The sequence below is a fragment of the Anomaloglossus baeobatrachus genome, chromosome 4, assembly GCF_048569485.1.
Source record: "Anomaloglossus baeobatrachus isolate aAnoBae1 chromosome 4, aAnoBae1.hap1, whole genome shotgun sequence".
NCBI lineage: Eukaryota > Metazoa > Chordata > Amphibia > Anura > Aromobatidae > Anomaloglossus > Anomaloglossus baeobatrachus.
This window is the reverse complement of record NC_134356.1, coordinates 52,926,933-52,949,586: the sequence shown is the minus strand read 5'-3', so window position 1 is coordinate 52,949,586 and position 22,654 is coordinate 52,926,933. Positions and strand designations below refer to the sequence as shown.

Here is a 22,654-nt window from a genome sequence, read left to right as displayed (position 1 = left end):
GTATCTTCCTTTCATCTCAATCAGGATATCACTTTACCATCTTTGGGTCCTCATCCAGTTCATCAATGTGAAAAGGATTTGCATTTGTTGGATCTGGTGAGAGCACTCAGAATCTACTTTTCCCGCACGGCGCCCCTGCGCCGCTCGGATGCACTCTTTGTCCTTGTCGCTGGTCAGCGTAAAGGGTCGCAAGCTTCCAATTCCACCCTGGCTCGGTGGATCAAGGAACCAATTCTTGAAGCCTACCGTTCTTCTGGGCTTCCGGTTCCTTCAGGGCTGAAGGCCCATTCTACCAGAGCCGTGGGTGCGTCCTGGGCATCACGGCACCAGGCTACGGCTCAGCAGGTGTGCCAGGCGGCTACCTGGTCGAGTCTGCACACCTGTACCAAGCATTATCAGGTGCATACCTATGCTTCGGCGGACGCCAGCCTAGGTAGACAAGTCCTGCAGGCGGCGGTGACCCACCTGTAAGAAAGGGCTGCCTGACAGCCCGATCGCGAGGTATTCTTTTACCCACCCAGGGACTGCTTTTGGACGTCCCAATTGTCTGGGTCTCCCAATTAGGAGCGAAAAAGAAGGGAATTTTGTTTACTTACCGTAAATTCCTTTTCTTCTAGCTCCAATTGGGAGACCCAGCACCCGCCCTGTTTTTTCTGAGGGTATTTGTTTTTCGGGTGCACATGTTGTTCATGTTGATAAGTTACGTTCTCCGATATTGTTTATCGGATTGAATTTGTTTTTGAAACAGTTATTGGCTTTCCTCCTTCTTGCTTTTGCACTAAAACTGAGGGACCCGTGCTCCCACGGGGGGGTGTATAGCCAGAAGGGGAGGGGCCTTACACTTTTAAGTGTAGTACTTTGTGCGGCCTCCGGAGGCAGTAGCTATACACCCCAATTGTCTGGGTCTCCCAATTGGAGCTAGAAGAAAAGGAATTTACGGTAAGTAAACAAAATTCCCTTCTTCTGGACCACGCTGACTTCAGAGAATCAGTCCAGAAACACCATGCTTATCCAGACAAGCGTTTCTCCAAACGTCTTAAGGATACACGTTATCCCTTTCCCCCTGACGTGGTCAAACGCTGGACCCAGTGTCCAAAGGTGGATCCCCCAATCTCCAGGCTTGCGGCTAGATCCATAGTTGCAGTGGAGGATGGGGCTTCTCTTAAAGATGCCAATGACAGACAGATGGACCTTTGGTTGAAATCTGTCTATGAAGCTATCGGCGCGTCGTTTGCTCCAGCATTCGCGGCCGTGTGGGCACTCCAAGCTATTTCAGCTGGTCTGGCACAGGTGGACTCTATCATACGTCCAGCAGTGCCGCAAGTGGAGTCCTTAACTTCGCAAATGTCTGCGTTTGCGACCTATGCTATCAACGCTGTCCTGGACTCTACGAGCCGTACCTCAATGGCGTCTGCCAACTCGGTGGTTTTGCGCAGAGCCTTGTGGTTAAAAGAATGGAAAGCGGATTCTGCTTCCAAAAAATGTTTAACCAGCTTGCCACTATCTGTAGACAGACTGTTTGGTGAGCAATTGGCTGAAATCATTAAACAGTCCAAGGGTAAAGACTCCTCCTTACCCCAGCCCAGATCAAGCAAACCTCAACAAAGGAGGTGGCAGTCGAGGTTTCGGTCCTTTCGAGGCTCCGGGAAGGCCCAATTCTCCTCGTCCAAAGGGACTCAGAAGGAGCAAAGGGGCTCAGATTCCTGGCGGGCTCACTCACGCCCCAAGAAAGCAACCGGAGGAACCGCTTCCAAGGCGGCTGCCTCATGACTTTCGGCCTCCTCCCTCCGCATCCTCGGTCGGTGGCAGGCTCTCCCGCTTTTGCGACATTTGGCTGCCACAGGTCAAGGACCGGTGGGTAACAGACATTTTGTCTCACGGGTACAGGATAGAGTTCAGTTCTCGTCCTCCGCCTCGGTTCTTCAGAACTTCCCCACATCCCGACCGAGCAGATGCTCTTCTGCAGGCGGTGGGCTCACTAAGAGCAGAAGGAGTGGTGATCCCTGTTCCTCTTCAGGAACAAGGGCAAGGTTTTTACTCCAATCTCTTCGTGGTTCCAAAAAAGGACGGCTCGTTCCGTCCTGTTCTGGACCTAAAGCTGCTCAACAAGCATGTGAACGCCAGGCGGTTCCGGATGGAATCCCTCCGCTCCGTCATTGCCTCAATGTCTCAAGGAGATTTCCTTGCATCAATAGACATCAAAGATGCTTATCTCCACGTGCCGATTGCTCCAGAGCACCAACGTTTTCTACGTTTTGTGATAAGAGACGAACATCTCCAGTTCGTAGCTCTGCCATTTGGTCTGGCGACAGCCCCACGGGTTTTCACCAAGGTCATGGCGGCAGTGGTAGCAGTCTTGCACTCCCAGGGACACTCGGTGATCCCTTACTTGGACGATCTACTTGTCAAAGCACCCTCTCAAGAGGCATGCCAACACAGCCTGAATGTTGCGCTGGAGACTCCAGTCTTTCGGGTGGATCATCAACTTTTCAAAGTCAAATCTGTCACCGACTCAATCACTAACGTATCTTGGCATGGAGTTTCATACTCTCTCAGCGATAGTGAAGCTTCCGCTGGACAAGCAGCGGTCACTACAGACAGGGGTACAGTCTCTCCTTCATGGTCAGTCGCACTCCTTAAGGCGCCTCATGCACTTCCTAGGGAAGATGGTGGCAGCAATAGAGGCAGTCCCGTTTGCGCAGTTTCATCTGCGCCCACTTCAATGGGACATTCTCCGCCAATGGGACGGGGAGTCAACTTCCCTGGACAGGAAAGTCTCCCTTTCCCAGACGGCCAAGGACTCTCTTTAGTGGTGGCTTCTTCCCACCTCATTATCACAGGGAAGATCATTCCTACCCCCATCCTGGGCAGTAGTCACGACAGACGCGAGTCTGTCAGGGTGGGGAGCAGTTTTTCTCCACCACAGGGCTCAAGGGACGTGGACTCAGCAGGAGTCCACCCTTCAGATCAATGTTCTGGAAATCAGGGCAGTGTATCTTGCCCTACTAGCCTTCCAGCAGTGGCTGGAAGGAAAGCAGATCCGAATTCAGTCGGACAACTCCACAGCGGTGGCATACATCAACCACCAAGGAGGGACACGCAGTCGGCAAGCTTTCCAGGAAGTCCGGCGGATTCTGCTGTGGGTGGAGGACAGAGCATCCACCATATCAGCGGTTCACATCCCGGGCGTAGAAAACTGGGAAGCAGACTTCCTCAGTCGCCAGGGTATGGACGCAGGGGAATGGTCCCTTCACCCGAACGTGTTTCAGGAAATCTGTCGCCGCTGGGGGGTGCCGGACGTCGACCTAATGGCGTCGCGGCACAACAACAAGGTCCCGACGTTCATGGCGCGGTCTCGCGATCAAAGAGCTCTGGCGGCAGACGCCTTAGTGCAAGATTGGTCGCAGTTCCGGCTCCCGTATGTGTTCCCACCTCTGGCACTCTTGCCCAGAGTGCTACGCAAGATCAGATCCGATTGCAGCCGCGTCATACTCGTCGCCCCAGACTGGCCGAGGAGGTCGTGGTACCCGGATCTGTGGCATCTCACGGTCGGCCAACCGTGGACACTACCAGACCGACCAGACTTACTGTCCCAAGGGCCGTTTTTCCATCGGAATTCTGCGGCCCTGAACCTGACTGTGTGGCCATTGAGTCCTGGATCCTAGCGTCTTCAGGATTATCCCAAGGAGTCGTTGCCACCATGAGACAGGCTAGGAAGTCCACTTCTGCTAAGATCTACCACAGAACGTGGAGGATTTTCTTATCCTGGTGCTCTGCACAAGGAGTATCCCCCTGGCCATTCGCGTTACCTACTTTTCTTTCCTTCCTGCAATCTGGGTTGGAAAAGGGCTTGTCGCTCGGCTCCCTTAAAGGGCAAGTCTCGGCACTATCCGTGTTTTTTCAGAAGCGTCTAGCACGACTTTCTCAGGTGCGCACGTTCCTGCAGGGGGTTTGTCATATCGTCCCTCCGTACAGGCGGCCGTTAGATCCATGGGATCTAAACAGGGTACTAGTTGCTCTCCAGAAGCCGCCCTTCGAGCCTCTGAGGGATGTTTCACTTTCTCGTCTCTCACAGAAAGTGGCCTTTCTAGTGGCGGTCACGTCTCTTCGGAGAGTGTCTGAGCTAGCAGCGCTGTCATCCAAGGCTCCCTTCCTGGTGTTCCACCAGGACAAGGTAGTGCTGCGCCCCATTCAGGAGTTTCTCCCTAAGGTGGTATCCTCTTTTCATCTTAATCAGGATATCTCCTTGCCTTCCTTTTGTCCTCATCCAGTTCTTCGGTATGAAAAGGATTTACATTTGTTAGATCTGGTGAGAGCACTCAGAATCTACATTTCCCGCACGGCGCCCCTGCGCCGCTCGGATGCACTCTTTGTCCTTGTCGCTGGTAAGCGCAAAGGGTCGCAGGCTTCCAAAGCCACCCTGGCTCGATGGATCAAAGAACCAATTCTTGAAGCCTACCGTTCTGCTGGGCTTCCGGTTCCATCAGGGCTGAAGGCCCACTCTACCAGAGCCGTGGGTGCGTCCTGGGCATTACGACACCAGGCTACGGCTCAACAGGTGTGCCAGGCAGCTACCTGGTCGAGTCTGCACACTTTCACCAAACATTATCAGGTGCATACCTATGCTTCGGCGGACGCCAGCCTAGGTAGAAGAGTCCTGCAGGCGGCAGTTACCTCCCCGTAGGGGAAGGCTGTCTTTGCAGCTCTAACATGAGGTATTTCTTTACCCACCCAGGGACTGCTTTTGGACGTCCCAATCGTCTGGGTCTCCCAATGGAGCGCCGAAGAAGAAGGGAATTTTGTTACTTACCGTAAATTCCTTTTCTTCTAGCTCCTATTGGGAGACCCAGCACCCGCCCTGTTGTCCTTCGGGATTGTTGGTTTTTTTCGGGTACACATGTTGTTCATGTTGAACGGTTTTCAGTTCTCCGATGTTACTTCGGAGTGAATTTGTTTAAACCAGTTATTGGCTTTCCTCCTTCTTGCTTTAGCACTAAAACTGAGCAGCCCGTGATCCCACGGGGGGTGTATAGCCAGAAGGGGAGGGGCCTTACACTTTTTAGTGTAATTGCTTTGTGTGGCCTCCGGAGGCAGTGCTATACACCCAATCGTCTGGGTCTCCCAATAGGAGCTAGAAGAAAAGGAATTTACGGTAAGTAACAAAATTCCCTTCATCTCCTTACCTTCCTTTTGCCCTAATCCAATTCACCAGTGTGAAAGGGATTTGCACTCTTTGGATCTTGTGAGAGCACTCCGGCTCTACGTGTCTCGCACGGCGCCCCTGTGTCGTTCAGATGCGCTCTTTGTCCTTGTCGCTGGCCAGCGTAAGGGCTCGCAGGCTTCCAAGTCAACCTTGGCTAGGTGGATCAAGGAACCAATTCTTGAAGCTTACCGTTCTTCTGGGCTTCCGCTTCCTTCAGGGCTGAAAGCCCATTCTACCAGAACCGTGGGTGCGTCCTGGGCATTGCGGCACCGGGCTACGGCTCAGCAGGTGTGTCAGGCGGCTACCTGGTCTAGCCTGCACACTTTCACGAAACACTATCAAGTGCATACCTATGCTTTGGCAGACGCCAGTCTAGGTAGGCGAGTCCTTCAGGCGGCGGTTGCCCACCTGTAAGAGGGGGCCGTTTTTCGGCTCCTTTTATTGAGGTATTCTTTTACCCACCCAGGGACTGCTCTTGGACGTCCCAATTGTCTGGGTCTCCCAATGGAGCGACAAAGAAGAAGGGAATTTTGTTTACTTACCGTAAATTCCTTTTCTTCTAGCTCCTATTGGGAGACCCAGCACCCGCCCCTGTTCCCTTCGGGCTGTTGTTTTTTTGTGTACACATGTTGTTCATGTTGATTTGTTCTTTTGGTTTATGGTTTCAGTTCTCCGAACATCCTTCGGATTGAATTTACCCTAGACCAATTTATAAGTTTTCTCCTTCCTGCTTTTGCACCAAAACTGAGGAGCCCGTGATCCACGGGGGGGTGTATAGGCAGAGGGGAGGGGTTACACTTTTTTAAGTGTAATACTTTGTGTGGCCTCCGGAGGCAGAAGCTATACACCCAATTGTCTGGGTCTCCCAATAGGAGCTAGAAGAAAAGGAATTTACGGTAAGTAAACAAAATTCCCTTCATTACACACAAAGACATATATTATTGTATTACATATTTACAATTTATTAGTTTTTTGGGTTCTAAAGTTGTATTCCAATAAATATATTTTATGTTCTATCTAAATATCTTGATTATTGTATCATAAAAATGATTAAATGTCTGATGTTCACATTGTACTACAATAAATGCTTCACTTAACATTTAGTATAATGCTTATATTTATTATTTAGTAAAATATTCAGCACATTCTGCATTGCACTACTGTCCCCAATGAATTATATATTTTATGAGTCTGAGTCGGTGCATTTTATACCGACTCCACCAAAATGAGCTGTGACTCCACGATTCCGACTCCACAGCCCTGCTGCTGGAGTCTCGCGGAGGTGCATTTTGCTGTGCTGAGCATAACCTTTCCCTCGCGCGAGCGCTGGTGATGTAGTTGCGCAGGCGCGAGATTATGGGTGGGTACGAGGATGACGCTGGTTAGGTCATACACCGCGCCGCCCATAATCTGTCGCCTGCACAACTACATGACCGGCGCAAGGGAAACGTTATGCTCAGCACAGCAAAATGCGACTCCAGCAGCGTGGGGCGGCATCATCCATGTAAATCATGACTGGGGGACAGCAAACAGCGGCAGGAGGGGAGACAGGAGCCGAATTAAAGCCCGTCCATCTGGCCAACCAAACTCATTTGCATAGGAAAAGGTGGGATTTTATAAAGTTCTTTAAGGGGGCCAGCAACAAGGTGCACCTTCCTAGAATGCAGCCCAGGAGCTGCAGAAGGGGAGACTTGGTTTAATAGGGAAAAAAATGGTGACAGGTTCCCTTTAAATTGCCCCCATCCTGGTGCTGTAGTGACCGCCTCTATTCTGGCAGCACCGTCTGCGATTAGCCGTAGATCAGTGCTGCTTGTTGTGGAGGGACAGGGCCTGACGTTTCCTTTGCTGCCCCTGTTATGTCTTTCTATGGAGGGGCGCAGAAAGCCGTGTTTCACTATATATTTTAATGTCTGGTCCCTTCTGTATTACAGAATCCCTGTGCTTCCATCTGATGTAACGTGATCCCTTTGTATTATTTTGGCCATGGGTTGCCGGTTGTGTAGGTGTTTCCCTGTGTTGCTGGACTATTCACCTTCTCAGCGTTGTTTGCTAGGTCGTTGCTTAGCGGCTGCTGTGGTCGCTGGGTGTGTAAGGTGCGGGCACACCAAGTAGAGGAATGTCACCTTGTGAATCCTGTGCACAGGGGCCTGCGCGGAGTCAAACGGTGCCAGCTCCCCGGGGGGGGGCGAGCAGATGGTGAGGGCCGCGGGAGCAGCAGCCGCTCCTGTCCTCCATAGTGACTTATTCCTCCGCTTGTGTCCCTTTTATTGTCCTTTCTGTATCTAGAAGATGCTTTGGATTCAGACTAAAACTCTTGAGAAATTGTGGGTTGAGATTTTCCAGGTCACGGGCGGCTGGTGATGCATTGGTGATTTATCAGTCTTCCTTACTGAAGTTGTGATCATAAATGGTGTACATGGAGGGTCATCCGGATGCATCGTCTGCGAGTACCTAGCTGCACCAATATCAAAGAAACCAAAAAATAAAGGTCCTCTAAAGGCTTTTTATTAAAGCTTCATTCTTCTACTGAATTGGGCTGAAATCTGATTGTATTGGGACCCCCTCTATAAGCCAAAAAACATGTATTCAATGAACACCACATAGCCCGGAGTCTGCACCACGGGCACCTGCTCCAGCCTTCAGTCCGGTCTTCACCTCTGCGCTCCACTGTCATGGAGGACCGGACAGGACGGAGGAAAGCTGCACAAATCGATTTGCTCTTCTGTAACGTGACCCAAGTTGCAAATTGGAAACTTTGGCCAATCTTCTTCTTTCTTTTTCAGATTTCAGTTGACCAAAGAAATGGTGATGGAGAAGCCAAGTCCCCTGCTTGTCGGGCGGGAGTTTGTGAGGCAGTATTACACCCTGCTGAACCAGGCACCAGACTTTCTGCATAGGTAGGACTTGTGCGCCAGTACACACACCCCTATACTTCACACATCTGATAATTGGATGGGATGTAGTTGATGCACGCCTTAGGGTAAAATTGTCCCACCTAACGTTTTTCAGTATTTTTTGTAACCAAGGAGTATGTGTGGCTTCACATGATCTAGATTTGTTGCTCCTTGTATGAGTGTGTGTATGTATATTTATATGTGTATATATATGTATATATATGTATATATATGTATATGTGTATATGTGTATATGTGTATATGTGTATATGTGTGTGTGTAACAAAAATCATACATTAACTACACAATACGTAAATTCTAGAATACCCGATGCGTAGAATCGGGCCACCTTCTAGTATATTATACATATTATTATACATATTATACATATTATAATACATACACACATATATATATATATATATATATATATATATATATATATATATATATATATATATATATATGTGTGTATGTATTATAATATGTATAATATGTATAATAATATGTATAATAATATGTATAATATACTAGAAGGTGGCCCGATTCTACGCATCGGGTATTCTAGAATTTACGTATTGTGTAGTTAATGTATGATTTTTGTTACACTAATATATATATATATATATATATATATATATATATATATATATATATATATATATATATATATATATATATATATATATATATATATATATATATATATATATATATATATATATATATATATATATATATATATGTTGTTGTGTGTAGTTACCAAGTGTTTGTGTAGGGGCTGTACATGTTCTGGGTGTGGCGGGGGGTGAGAGCGGTGTTGTGTGTGTTGTGTGTGGAGCGCTGTGTCTGTAGCGTTGTTTGTGTGTGTTGTGCGGTTGGTGTGGGGTGTGTGTGTGTTTTGATGGGAGATATGTTTTGTGCAGTGTGTGTGTTGTGCGGCATGTGCGTATATTTGTGTGTGCCGCGGTGTTTGTGTGTGTGTGTGTGTGTGTGTGTGTGTGTCTGTGTAGGGCGGTGTTTGTGGTTCCCTGTGTGTGTGTGTGTGTTTGTTTTGGGGGGAGGTGTGCACCCCCCATCGTGCTCCATCCCCCCCATGCTGCGCACTCCCCATCATGCTCCATCCCCCCCATGCTGCGCACTCCCCATCGTGCTCCATCCCCCATGCTGCGCACTCCCCATCCCCCATGCTGCGCACTCCCCTTCGTGCTCCATTCCCCATACACGCACACACCCGATCGCATACACGCACACACAACATTAACGATATCGCACATACGCGCTCACTGTCACAACATCCGGAGATACTACATGCTTCCGGCCATGTGATCTTCTGGCAGGTCCTGGAAGGTCACTGCACGCACAGTATCGCCGCCGAGAAGCAAGCGATATCACTGGAAGTTGTGAGTGTGTGGATGCGATCTGATGTGTGTGTGTGGTGTGTGCGATCTGATGTGTGTGTGTGTGTGTGTGTGTGTGAGGTGTGTGTGATCTGATGTGTGTGTGTGTGTGTGTGTGTTCCGCCGCTGCAGGACCTTGATGCGCTCACCTGGGAGCCGGTGTACGCTGGTAACCATGCTGCAATATTACTCGATGTGTTCCATGGTTACCAGCGTACCCCGCCCCCCGCTCGCACGGGAGCCCACACCAGCGTACGCCGGCAACCCCAGCAATGCTGGGTTGCCGGCGTACGCTGATGTGGGCTCCCGGGGGTACAGCACTCACTTGGGAGTCGGTTCGGGGAATGCGTGCCGGGGCGGGGCCAGAGCGAGCGTGCAATGCGTGAGGGGGGCGGGGTGTGGCCGAGTTGCCAATGCGTGCAGGGGGCCGGGGCGAGAGGCCAATCCGTGCGGGGGGCGGAGCCGAGGCACGGCGAGCGGCCAATCTGTGCGGGGGGCGGGGCCATGGCGAGCCCAGCGGCCAATCCGCTGTTTGTCACCGTAAGGACACAATTTTGGAGACAGACAGACAGACTAAGGCAATTATAGATATATTTTATTTTTTGGGGTGTCTCTTATCTTATAACCTGGAAAATACGGTGGCTATCCATAAACATTAAATGGCTGTCTACTGCACGATCAAAACGAGCAGCCGTTGAAATTCAACACACCTTGTCCTTATATCCAAGGAAGAGTCAGGATTACCCCCATCCCACTATACACATTACATGGTGGGCTGATCCTGCCATAATAATTTCTTGTTTGAGCTTTATCCAATGTGTATGGGGGGGGGGGAGGGGCTTTAAGGGAATTTATCACCAGGTTTTTGCTCCCCCTCCCCCATCTGAGAGCATAATGTAGAGACGAAGATCCTGATTCCAGCAATGTGTCACTTACTGAGCTGTTTGCTGTCATTTTGATTAACTTACTGTTTTATCTGCAGTTATACAGAGCTCATGAATGCGCTGGACTACCTGCAGCAGGCCAAGTAGTCCTGTAATGATTATCTACTGCTGATTAAACTGTGATTTTATCAAAACTACACTACTTAGCCTCGTAAGTGACATAGTGCTGGAATCAGGATGTCTGCCTCTACATTATGCTGCTCTTAGATTAGGTGGCAAAAACCTTGCGACAGATTCCCTTTTTAAGAGTAAAGTAGTCATGGAGATTGTTTGTAGCGATGTAGCAGAGCTGAGCTTGACATTAAATTCTACAGCTGAAGTATGATAAATCACCTGTAGTCCTATTGATAACGGCTGATGAAGCATGATATGGTCATTGTGTTGTGTCGTCCTGGTTTAGCTCTGCTACATCACTATACCATTTGTGCTTTATATGGCTCTACATAGGACTGCAGAATCCCCCAGCCACAGTAAATGGTTGACAAACCCAGCACTACAGCATCTGTGCTCACTATTATTTTACTATATGGGGCTTTTTCTTGGGCTGCAGCATAAACTCAACCCTGCTTTATCTTCGCTCTACAGAAAAACACTTAATCATGTAAAATCAGAGCTTCTGCTGCAGTTCTATGTAAAGTCACAGGCTATATAGTGAAAGTGTCTTTCTTTCTTTCTTTCTTTCTTTCTTTCTTTCTTTCTTTCTTTCTTTCTTTCTTTCTTTCTTTCTTTCTTTCTTTCTTTCTTTCTTTCTTTCTTTCTTTCTTTCTTTCTTTCTTTCTTTCTTTCTTTCTTTCTTTCTTTCTTTCTTTCTTTCTTTCTTTCTTTCTTTCTTTCTTTCTTTCTTTCTTTCTTTCTTCTCTCTCTCCCCTCCTTCAAGTAGGGGCTATATAGCTTAGTGTGCCCAGATGTAGCTGCACTGGTTTTTCTTACTCAGTTTGTCAGTAATAGGTTTCCCTGCAGTCCTGTGTAAAGCCACATATGTATTGTGGTAGGTCTTCAGATCTGTGGCGGAAGCCTACTTTATTCCGATGACCAGTTGTCCGCCTCTTCTGTTCTGTCTGCAGCATCTTGCACTTATCTTCTCTTGTGTTGTGCTGTATTTGGTGCACTCTAAAGCGCAGGGGGCTGTATCTAGTGAAGTGCTGGGTTAGGCCGCTTTCACACTGCATTCTGATGACCATTCGGGGAGTATATACTTACTGCAGATGAACACCCAGACATAGTCTACTGCATCTGGGTATCCGCCTCCAATACACGTATACTGATAATGGTGCACGATAGAGCGCATGGTGACTCAATCTGCACCACTATAGTCGGTGGGCCCCATCTGCACAGATGTCCAAAACCTGTTTTGAGGGGCTTTCAGAGGAAAGCCTTGATGGGACCATTGAACTGGGATCAGAACAGTGTGAAAGCGATCTTAAACAGCAAAGGGAAGTGTTCCTCCTTTGAGGGCTTATACTGGGTATCCACTGCCAAATTTAAAGGGAACCTGTCGCCACTTTTTTGGCCTATAAGCTGCGGCCACCACCAGTGGGCTCTTATATACAGCATTCTAACATGCTGTATAGAAGAGCCCAGGCCTCTGTGTAAAATCTAAAAAACACTTTATAATACGCACCTAAACCGGTTGCTGCGTTGGATGTGGGTCAAATGGGCGTCTTCGTCCTCCGGTGCTTTCGGCCATCTTTGCCGCCGCCTCTGTCGTCCTTCTGTAGCCCCGGTGCATGACGCATCCAACGTCATCCACACTCGCCGGCATTCAGGTCCTGAGCAGGGCAGATCAAAGTATTGTAGTGCGCATGCGCAGGACCGGCGAGTGTGTGTGACGCAGGCACGTCATGCACCGCGGCTTCAGAAGATTGCCGAAAGACGCGCCGGGCCCGGAGGATGAACACGCCCATTTGAGCCACATCCACTGCAGCGACTGTTTAGGTGAGTATTCTAAAGTATATTTTATGTTATACCCCCGGGCTGGGCTCTTATATAAAGCATGTTAGAATGCCGTATATAAGAGCCTGGTGGTAGTGGCCGCAGCTTATACACTAAAAAAGTGGTGACAGGTTCCGTTTTAAGTACTATAATTTGCTTGTGTGCAGAAGCCCCAGGTGTAATAATATACATGGGACTGTGTTGTGATTAAAAAAATAAATAAAAATTGTATGTCCATTACTTTGCTCTCTGGCCTGAATCGTAGTGATTTGCATGTTGTATCTCCTAGTTTTCCATGTTTGGTTTTCTCCTAGGTTCTACGGCAAAAGTTCTTCCTACGTTCACGGTGGCTTAGACGGCAATGGAAAACCAGTAGATGCTGTATACGGGCAAACTGTAAGCCTTCACTCTGCGTGTTACACACTTTCTACTCTCTCGTGACCTGCCAGCTAACGTGTGCCTTCTCCTGTAGGATATCCACAAGAAAGTAATGTCCTTGAACTTCAAGGATTGCCGAACAAAAATCCGGCACGTTGATGCCCATGCCACCCTGAATGACGGGGTTGTGGTACAAGTGATGGGTGAGCTTTCCAACAACAGGCAACCCATGCGGCGCTTCATGCAGACCTTCGTTTTGGCTCCAGAGGTAGGTCCTAGATTCTGTAGGATGGCCCCTTTTAGTTCTTTTCCTTTGGGATCCCCACTGATAAGAGGGTCCTCAGTGCCCCGGTCAACTGCTATATTGAAATTCTATAAAACTGATAGTGCAGTACTCCACCATCTTAAGTCAGTGCCATATACTGTGAATGAAACGCGGTACCATACAATACTGTTACTATATTTCACGTAATCCCTTGTCCTGCACTACACGCCAGCAGTGAGCACAGACATGTAACTCTGCCTACAGCCCCTCAATGTCACACAGGCCCAGCACCATCTCCTGTACTGGATGATCCAGTACATAGCAGTGCTGCACAAAGCACCAGAACCACAGCTCTGACAAAGATTATATCCTATTCCTCACTCACTGACGGATGGCTGGGGAGAGAGAGAATACAGCAGGTTATATAGTCCTTACACAGGGTATAGAGGTTACATATACTGTATTTTCTGGTGTATAAGACTACTTCTTAACCCTGAAAATCTTTTCAAAAGTCGGGGGTCGTCTTATAGGGCGTATAATTAGCCCTCCCGGTCTCCAAGACTATCAGAGCGGTAGCGCATCCCTCTGGCTCGTCCTTGTATCCTATTACCGCCTTCTCTGCCTCTCAGGCACATAGACCCCTCCGTGATTGTGACTGTTGCACAGGGCTGCTGTCTATCGTCATCGCTTTACTGCAGTTGAATGCTTTATGTTGGCGGCACAAAACCGTCAATTGCAGTCAAGTGCTGACAGCAGCGGCGGCCCTATGTATTAGATGCGATCATGGAGGGGTCTTTGTGCCTGTGGTCTGCACGAGGCAGCTGAGGGCACCGCGGGAACAGAGGACAGGTGAGAATAATTTGTATATAAACTGCATAATAGGGGACAAGAAGGGGGCCAGTAGGAAGGCAATACTAAACAATGGGCCCATTACTGCAGGAGACATTACTAAACAATGGGCCCATTACTGCAGGGGACATTACTAAATAATGGGCACATTACTGTAGGGGACATTACTAAACAATGGGCACATTACTGTAGGGCACATTACTAAACAATGGGCACATTACTAAACAATGGGCACATTACTAAACAATGGGCACATTACTAAACAATGGGCACATTACATTTTATTGGGATCTATTTTTATTTTTGACATTTTCTAGTAGTTGCTGCATTTCCCACCCTAGGCCGGCCTCTGCTTATACTCAAGTGTATATGGCATATCTCAAACTCTAAATTTAAACTGGAAAAGTTGGGGTAATCATATATGCCCAGTCTTGTACGCTGGAAAATACGGTAGATAAGCGAGAGAGCAGTGTTTGCTGCAGCGTGCACAGGAGCAGTGTGAGCTCTGCCCACCCGTCACTATCCAGACCCCAGATTAGGTGACTGATGACTTTCGGGGGAAGCCTGATGATTATCAGTCTGCGGTCACATGACTAGAAGAGCAGCTCGGGTTACAGAAGGATTTGAGAAAGCAAAGTATTAGTGTGCTTATCTATGGCCGCTCACATGAAAGGGATTTGTAAGGCAGCGGACAACTCCTTACATACAGTATCTAAACAATCTTGTATTTCTACTAAGAATGACATGACTATTAATTAATATTTTTTATTTTAAGGGCTCTGTGGCAAATAAGTTTTATGTCCATAACGACATATTCCGTTACCAAGATGAAGTTTTTGGTGACTCTGACACAGAACCCCCTGAAGGTATGTATACCCTGCATGTGACCCCCGCAATGCCGCACCTTCACAGCGAGGTGGAGACTTACTATTCTCTGTGTGTGTCTGTGTGTGTCTGTGTGTGTCTGTGTGTGTCTGTGTGTGTCTCTTACTAACCCCCCCCCCCCCCTCAAAAAAAAACACCTTTTTTTTTCTTCGGCGCTCCATTGGGAGACCCAGACGATTGGGGTGTATAGCACTGCCTCCGGAGGCCACACAAAGCATTACACTAAAAAGTGTAAGGCCCCTCCCCTTCTGGCTATACACCCCCAGTGGGATCACTGGCTCACCAGTTTTCTGCTTTGTGCGAAGGAGGTCAGACATCCACGCATAGCTCCACTGTTTAGTCAGCAGCAGCTGCTGACTATGTCGGATGGAAGAAAAGTGGGCCCATATGGGGTCCCCAGCATGCTCCCTTCTCACCCCACTTTTGTCGGGTGTTTGTTAAGGTTGAGGTACCCATTGCGGGTACGGAGGCTGGAGCCCACATGCTGTTTTCCTTCCCCATCCCCCCTCAGGGCTCTGGGTGAAGTGGGATCTTACAGGTCTCCAGGCACTGAGACCGGGCTCCATCCACAGACCCAGAGAACCTGCTGGATATGGAGCTGAGTATCGTCAGGGACAGGCCCTGCTACATTAAGGTACTCTGTGTCCCCGGGCAAGCGCGCACACACACACCAGCATTGCTGGGAGTGTTAGTGCGCCGGGGGTAACAGCGCGGAGCGCTCGTGCTATTATTCACTGCAGCTTCGCTGAGTGAATTTATGTATTGGGAACTGCCGCGCCGGCCGCTGCTGGGTGTTTTTTACATTGTGGCGCGGCTGGGACTTGTGGTGCGCCGGGGACTTCCGCGCTGGCCGTGCACATGGACGGCCGCGCTTATTACTCGAGCCCCCGGCTTTGCGGCCTAGTTTTCGTTTCGTTCCCGCCTCCAGCCCTGCCAGTCAGGGGAGAGGCGGGACGCTGTACAGACAGTCAGCGCCGAGGGCTGGAGTCTGCTTTGCATTCTCCAGCCCCCTTCACTGGACACAGTGGGACGCCAGTTTCCCGCTCTGGGCTGGGGCACGCCCACGGCCCGCCCCTCGTCACACGAGCTGGAGAAGGACGCCGGCAGCCATTCCTGCACGCAGTCCAAGCTGGGGAACGGAGACATGCTCTGGGCAACCAACACAGGGCTCTGGCGACCACACACCCGCGTTATAGGCGGGCGGTAAGCAGCACCTGAAGTGCTGACCCCACTAAATACCGAAGTGTCCATTTGTATTTTATGCTTGTATGCATTTCAATACACTGCACTGTAGGTCGCTATCTTTGGCTATATGCCCTCCTAGATGGCGAGATAACAGCAGCAAAAAAGCAAGGGTGCTAAGGCACAGGTTTTCTAGGCTGCTTGTTTTGCATGTGCTGAAGTGTTCATTTGTACTTATGCTTGTATGCTATACATTGCACTGTACGGTCGCTACTCTGGGCTATATTCTCCTAGATGGCTGGACAACAGCAGCAAAAAAGCAAGGGTGCCAAGGCACAGGCTTTATAGGCTGCTTGTATTGCAGGGGTTCAAGTGTTCATTTGTACTTATGCTTGTATGCTATACATTGCACTGTACGGTCGCTACTCTGGGCTATATTCTCCTAGATGGCTGGACAACAGCAGCAAAAAAGCAAGGGTGCCAAGGCACAGGCTTTCTATGCTGCTTGTATTGCATGTGCTGAAGTGTTTATGCTTGTATGCCATACATTGCATAGATGGCTTGAATACAGCAGCAAATAAGCAACTAGGCTTCCTATGCTGTTTTTCCTGCATGTGATACTGCTCCACCGGCATGACCCCCATTGTGTGCAAGCGCCCCTGTGGCAATTGGTCAGCCGGGGTCTCTACTAGAGGTGGCCAAAGGAACCATCTGTGAACCCTGTCCAGGGACAGGGACGGAGTTGCAGTTTCGGCTGATAGATTGTCACGGGATAGGACTTTGCAGTCCAGACAGGCCATGGGCAATCTTGATTAATGCTCCCTGGCCACCCTCATTTGGAAGGCATTCCAGGGTGAAGGCTCTGACACGGACGGCAGTCCCAGACAGCCTAAGCTAGCTCGCTGGGTGCGGCACTCGGCTTCCTCACTGGTCAAGGTCCCAGCAAGGACTCTCTGTATGATGACGCAGACGTAGCTGATCAGGGCTTTGGTCCTGACACCGCTCTCAATCCGGATACACCGGATGGTGACGCCATAGTGAATGATCTTATAGCGTCCATCAATGGAATGTTGGATATTTCTCCCTCAGCTCCTCCAGTGGAGGAGTCAGCTTCACAGCAGGAGAAATCCTTTTTCAGTACTCATGCGTATATTGCGTATTTTTCTGGCCACGCTGACTTCAGAGAAGCAGTGCAGAAACACCACGCTTACCAGATAAGCGTTTTCTCCAAACGTTTTAAGGATACACGTTATCCCTTTCCCCTGACGTGGTAAAGCGTTAAACCCAGGGTCCAAAGGTGGATCCCCCAATCTCCAGGCTTGCGGCTAGATCCATAGTTGCAGTGGAGATGGGACTTCACTTAAAGATGCCATTGACAGACAGATGGACCTCTGGTTGAAATCTGTCTGTGAAGCTATCAGCGTGTCGGTTGCTCCGGCATTCGCAGCCGTATGGGCACTCTATCCTATTTCAGCTGGGCTTGCGCAGCTGGTCTTGAGCACATGTACATCTGTGCCGCAGGTGGTGTCCTTAACCTCGCAATGTCTGCATTGCGACTTACCCTAGTAATGCTGTCCTGGAGGGACAGTCGAGGTTGGTCCTTCCCAGGCTGGGGCAGGTCCCACTTGTCCTCGTCCAAAAGGACTCAAAAGGCTCAGAGGGGCTCAGTTTCCGGCCGGGCTCAATCACGCCCAAGGAAGGCAGCAGGAGGAACCGCTACCAAGGCGGTCTCCTCATGACTTTCAGCTCTCTCTCTCTCTCTCTCTCTCCGCATCCGCGGTTGGTGGCAGAATCTCCCGCTTGGCGACATTTAGCTGCCACAGGTCACAGGCCGGTGGGTGAGAGACATTTTGTCTCACGTGTACAGGATAGAGCTCTGTTCTCGTCCTCCGACTCGATTCTTCAGAACTTCCACCCCTCCCCCCACCGAGCCGATGCTCTTCTGCAGGCAGAAGAAGTGGTAATCCCTGTTCCTCTTCAGGAACAAGACACGGTTTTTTCCTCCAATCTGATTGGGGTGCCAAAAAAAGGGGGGGGCTCTTTCCGTTCCGTTCTGGACCTAAAACTGCTCACCAAGCATGTGAAGGCCAGGCGGTTCCGGATGTAACCTCCGCTCCGTCATTGCCTCAATGTCGCAAGGAGATTTCCTAGCATCAATAGACATCAGGATGCTTATCTCCACGTGCCGATTGCTCCAGAGCACCAGCGTTTGCTACGTTTTCGTTATTGAAGACGAGCATCTTCAGTGCGTAGCCCTGCCCTTTCGGTCTGGCGACAGCCCTACGGGTTTTCACCAAGTTCAGGGCAGCAGTGGGAGCAGTCCTGCACTCTCAGGGTCACTCTGTGATCCTTACTGGGACGATCCACTTGTCAAGGCACCCTCTCAAGAGGCATGCCGACACAGCCTGAACGTGGCGCTGGAGACTCTCCAGAGTTTCGGGTGGATCATCAACTTTTCAAGGTTACATCGGGCACCGACCCAATCGCTGACATATCTAGGCATGGAGTTTCACACTCCCTCAGCGATAGTGAAGCTTCCGCTGGACAAGCAGCGTTCACTACAGACGGGGGTGCAGTCTCTCCTTCAAGGCCAGTCACACCCCTTAAGACGCCTCATGCAGAGGCAGTCACTTTCGCGCAGTTTCATCTGCGTCCACTTCAATGGGACATGCTTTGCCAATGGGTTGGGGAGTCGACGTCCCTAGACAGGAACGTTTCCCTTCTCAGACGGTCAAGGACTCTCTTCAGAGGAGTCCATCCTTCAGATCAATGTTCTGGAAATCTGGGCAGTGTATCTTGCCCTGCAAGCCTTCCAGCAGTGGCTGGAAGGAAAACAGATCCGAATTCAGTCGGACAATTCCACAGCGGTGACAGACATCGCCCACCAAGGCGGAACACGTATCGCCAAGCCTACCAGGCAATCCGGCGGATTCTGATATGGGTGGGGGACAGAGCATCCACCATATCCGCAGTTCACATCCCGGGCGTCGGAAATTGGGAAGCAGACTTCCTCAGTCGCCTGGGTATGGACGCAGGGGAATGGCCTCTGCACCCAGAATGGTGTCAGGAAATCTGTAGCCGCTGGGGGATGCCGGACGTCGACCTAATGGCGTCTCGGCACAACAACAAGGTCCCGATTTTCATGGCGCGGTCTCACGAGCAAAGTGCTCTGGCGGCAGGCGCCCTAGTTCAGGATTGGTCGCAGTTCCAGCTACCCTATGTGTTCTACCTCTGGCACTGTTGCCCAGAGTGCTACGCAAGCTCAGCTCCGCTTGCCGCCGCGCCATCCTCGTCGTCCCAGACTGGCCGAGGAGGTCGTGGTTCCCGGATCTGTGGCATCTCACGGTCGGCCAACCGTGCGCACTCAGACCGGCCAGGCTTACTGTCCCAAGGGCCGTTTTTTCCACTGAATTCTACGGCCCTAATCCTGACTGTGTGGCCATCGAGTCCGAGATCCTAGCGTCTTCAGGATTATCTCAAGACGTCATTGCCACCATGAGACGGGCTAGGAAGCCGGCGTCTGCCAAGATCTGCCACAAGACGTGGAAGAGATTCTTATCTTAGCGCTCTGCTCAGGGAGTGTCTCCCTGGACATTTGCATTGCCTACTTTTCCTTCCTGCCTGCAATTTGGTTTGGGGAAAGGTTTGTCGCTCGGCTCTCTTAACGGACGAGTCCCAGCGCCGTCTGTATTCTTTCAGAAGCGCATAGTACCACTTCCTCAGGTACGCACGTTCCTGCAGGGGGTTGGTCACATTGTCCCTCCGTACAAGAGGCCGTTAGACCCATGGGATCTGCACAGGGTACTATTTGCTCTCCAGGAGCCGCCCTTTGAGCCTCTGAGGGATGTTTTTTTCACTTTCTCGACTGTCACAGAAAGTGGCCTTTTTGGTAACGGTCACATCTCTTCAGAGAGTGTCCGAGCTAGCAGCGCGGTCATCCAAAGCCCCTTTCCTGGTTTTTCACCAAGACAAGGTAGTGCTGCGCCTGATTCCGGGTTTTCTCCCTAAGGTGGTATCCCCCTTTCATCTCAGTCAGGATATCTCCTTACCTTCCTTTGGTCCTCATCCAGTTCATCGATATGAATTGGATTTGCATTTGTTGGAATCTGATGAGAGCGCTCAGAATCTACTTTTCCCGCACGGCGCCCCTGCGCCGCTCGGATGCACTCTTTATACTTGTCGCTGGTCAGCGCAATGGGTCGCAGGCTTCCAAAGCCACCCTGGCTCGATAGATCAAGGAACCAATTCTTGAACCCTACCGTTCTGCTGGGCTTCCGGTTCCATCAGGGCTGAAGGCCCATTCTACCAGAGCCGTGGGTGCGTCCTGGGCATTACGACACCAGGCTACGGCTCAACAGGTGTGCCAGGCAGCTACCTGGTCGAGTCTGCACATTTTCACCAAACATTATCAGGTGCATACCTATGCTTCGGCGGACGCCAGCCTAGGTAGAAGAGTCCTGCAGGCGGCAGTTGCCTCCCCGTAGGGGAGGGCTGTCTTTGCAGCTCTAACATGAGGTATTTCTTTACCCACCCAGGGACAGCTTTTGGACGTCCCAATCGTCTGGGTCTCCCAATGGAGCGCCGAAGAAGAAGGGAATTTTGTTACTTACCGTAAATTCCTTTTCTTCTAGCTCCTATTGGGAGACCCAGCACCCGCCCTGTTGTCCTTCGGGATTTTTGGTGGTTTTTCGGGTACACATGTTGTTCATGTTGAATGGTTTTCAGTTCTCCGATGTTACTTCGGAGTGAATTTGTTTAAACCAGTTATTGGCTTTCCTCCTTCTTGCTTTTGCACTAAAACTGGTGAGCCAGTGATCCCACTGGGGGTGTATAGCCAGAAGGGGAGGGGCCTTACACTTTTTAGTGTAATGCTTTGTGTGGCCTCCGGAGGCAGTGCTATACACCCCAATCGTCTGGGTCTCCCAATAGGAGCTAGAAGAAAAGGAATTTACGGTAAGTAACAAAATTCCCTTCTTTCCTTTTAATGCTGTGGTCAACCCCCTTCCACCCAATTTTCAGTTCTTTTTATTTTTATTTCCAAGAGCCATAACTTTTTTTTTTTTTCTCCCCCCTTTTCAATATAACCATACGAGGGGTTGTTTTCTGTGGGGTGAGTTGTACTTGTGAATGACACCATTCATTCTGTCCCCATATTGTATTTTGGTGGGGGGGGGAACTAAGTGTTGTGTAATTGCAAAACAATGCATTTTTTTTTTTTGTTTTTGTTTACCACTAAGGCTGTGTGCACACGATGCGTTTTTTACCGCGGAAACGCTGCGTTTTGAACCGCAGCGTTTCAGTGGCAAATTGCATGCGTTCAGCTTTCCCAGCAAAGTGTATGGGAAAGCTGAAAAATCAGTGCACATGCTGCGTTTCTTTCCGCAGCGTTTTGGATGCCAAAAATCGGTGCGGAAAGAAAAGCAGCATGTCACTTCTTTTGTGCGTTGTGGCTGCGTTCTCTCCCCCATTGAAATCAATGATGTGGGGTCAGAACGCAGCCACAACGCATGGACCTGCTTTTTTGTTGCGGTCCGCGGCCTTTGTCGGCACGCCAGAACGCAGGCATTTACCTGGAAGTGAGGTCAAGAGGCTTCCTGTTGACCTCACTTCCTGGCAAAGCCCCCGGTGTCGCCAAAGTGCCCGCCCCGACCCCCGACCCCCCCTCCCGAAAATCCAACATGGCCGCGCGCACAGTAGCGCACCGGCCGCCCTGCTCCTATGATTTCTGTCGCATGTGCAATAACACATGCGACAGAAAACTGTTCCCCAGGCCCTGCCCGTTCACCCCCTATTCCCCCCGGTGTCATACATACCTGTCCGGTCGCAGCGCTGATCCCCCGCGGCCCCCTCCTCCTTCACAGCAGACGCCGGCCGGTCACATGAGCAGAGCAGCTGACAGCCAGCACTGTGTTCAGTGTGAGCTGTGCTGGCTGCTCGGCACTCTGCACCTGTGACCCGGGGAGAGTGGGTGCAGATTTTTGCACCCACTCTCCTCAAATGGAGGGTCTGCCCTCCTAGAAAATGGGGGATACGTTTCCTGAACGTGCCCCCATATTCTAGAAGGTCCAGAGGCGACGTGGGACATCCATATGGATTTCTGTGGACCCATTTTTTTTTATTAAATTGGAGAACAAGGGAATGATTTGGGGAGTGTTTTTTCTAATAAAACATTTTTTGTTGTCTTTTTTTGCTTTTGTTTACTGTCAATTAGTTATGTCAGGTGTCTGATAGACGCCGTGACATCACTAATTGCTGGGCTTGATGCCAGGTGACATTACACATCTGGTATCAACCCCATTTATTACCCCGTTAGCCAACGCACCAGGGCGCCAGGGCTGTGGAGTCGGTAAGCCAAACCTTCGACTCCGACTCCGACTCCTCAAATTCTCTTGCACCGACTCCGACTCCGGCTCCGACTCCGACTCCGGCTCCGACTCCGACTCCTACATATATTGCTTATAGTTAGGTGAAAAATTTATTGTAGTACATGAATATGTGTATGTGAACATCAGACATTTAATAATTGTTATGATACAATAATCAAGATATTTGGATAGAACATAAAATATATTTATTGGATACAACTTTAGAACACAAAAAACTGTAATAAATTGTAAATATGTAATACACTATGTAATATACAGTAGATTACATATATATCTTGTGTGTGTATATACACTGTATATATATATTATATATATATATATATATATATATATATA

The 22,654-nt window shown here is 49.7% G+C and overlaps 1 protein-coding gene across 6 annotated transcripts in view; it reads left to right on the top strand.

The window, feature by feature from the left end:
• Nucleotides 1-22,654, top strand: part of G3BP1 (G3BP stress granule assembly factor 1) — a 111,442-nt gene that overhangs the window by 30,431 nt on the left and 58,357 nt on the right. For all 6 annotated transcript variants that reach the window (XM_075344328.1, XM_075344325.1, XM_075344327.1 and 3 more), the window contains exons 2-5: nucleotides 7,987-8,100; nucleotides 12,688-12,769; nucleotides 12,846-13,019; nucleotides 14,641-14,731. In XM_075344328.1, coding sequence (XP_075200443.1) covers nucleotides 7,987-8,100; nucleotides 12,688-12,769; nucleotides 12,846-13,019; nucleotides 14,641-14,731 — 461 coding nt within the window. The remainder of the gene's footprint in view (nucleotides 1-7,986; nucleotides 8,101-12,687; nucleotides 12,770-12,845; nucleotides 13,020-14,640; nucleotides 14,732-22,654) is intronic.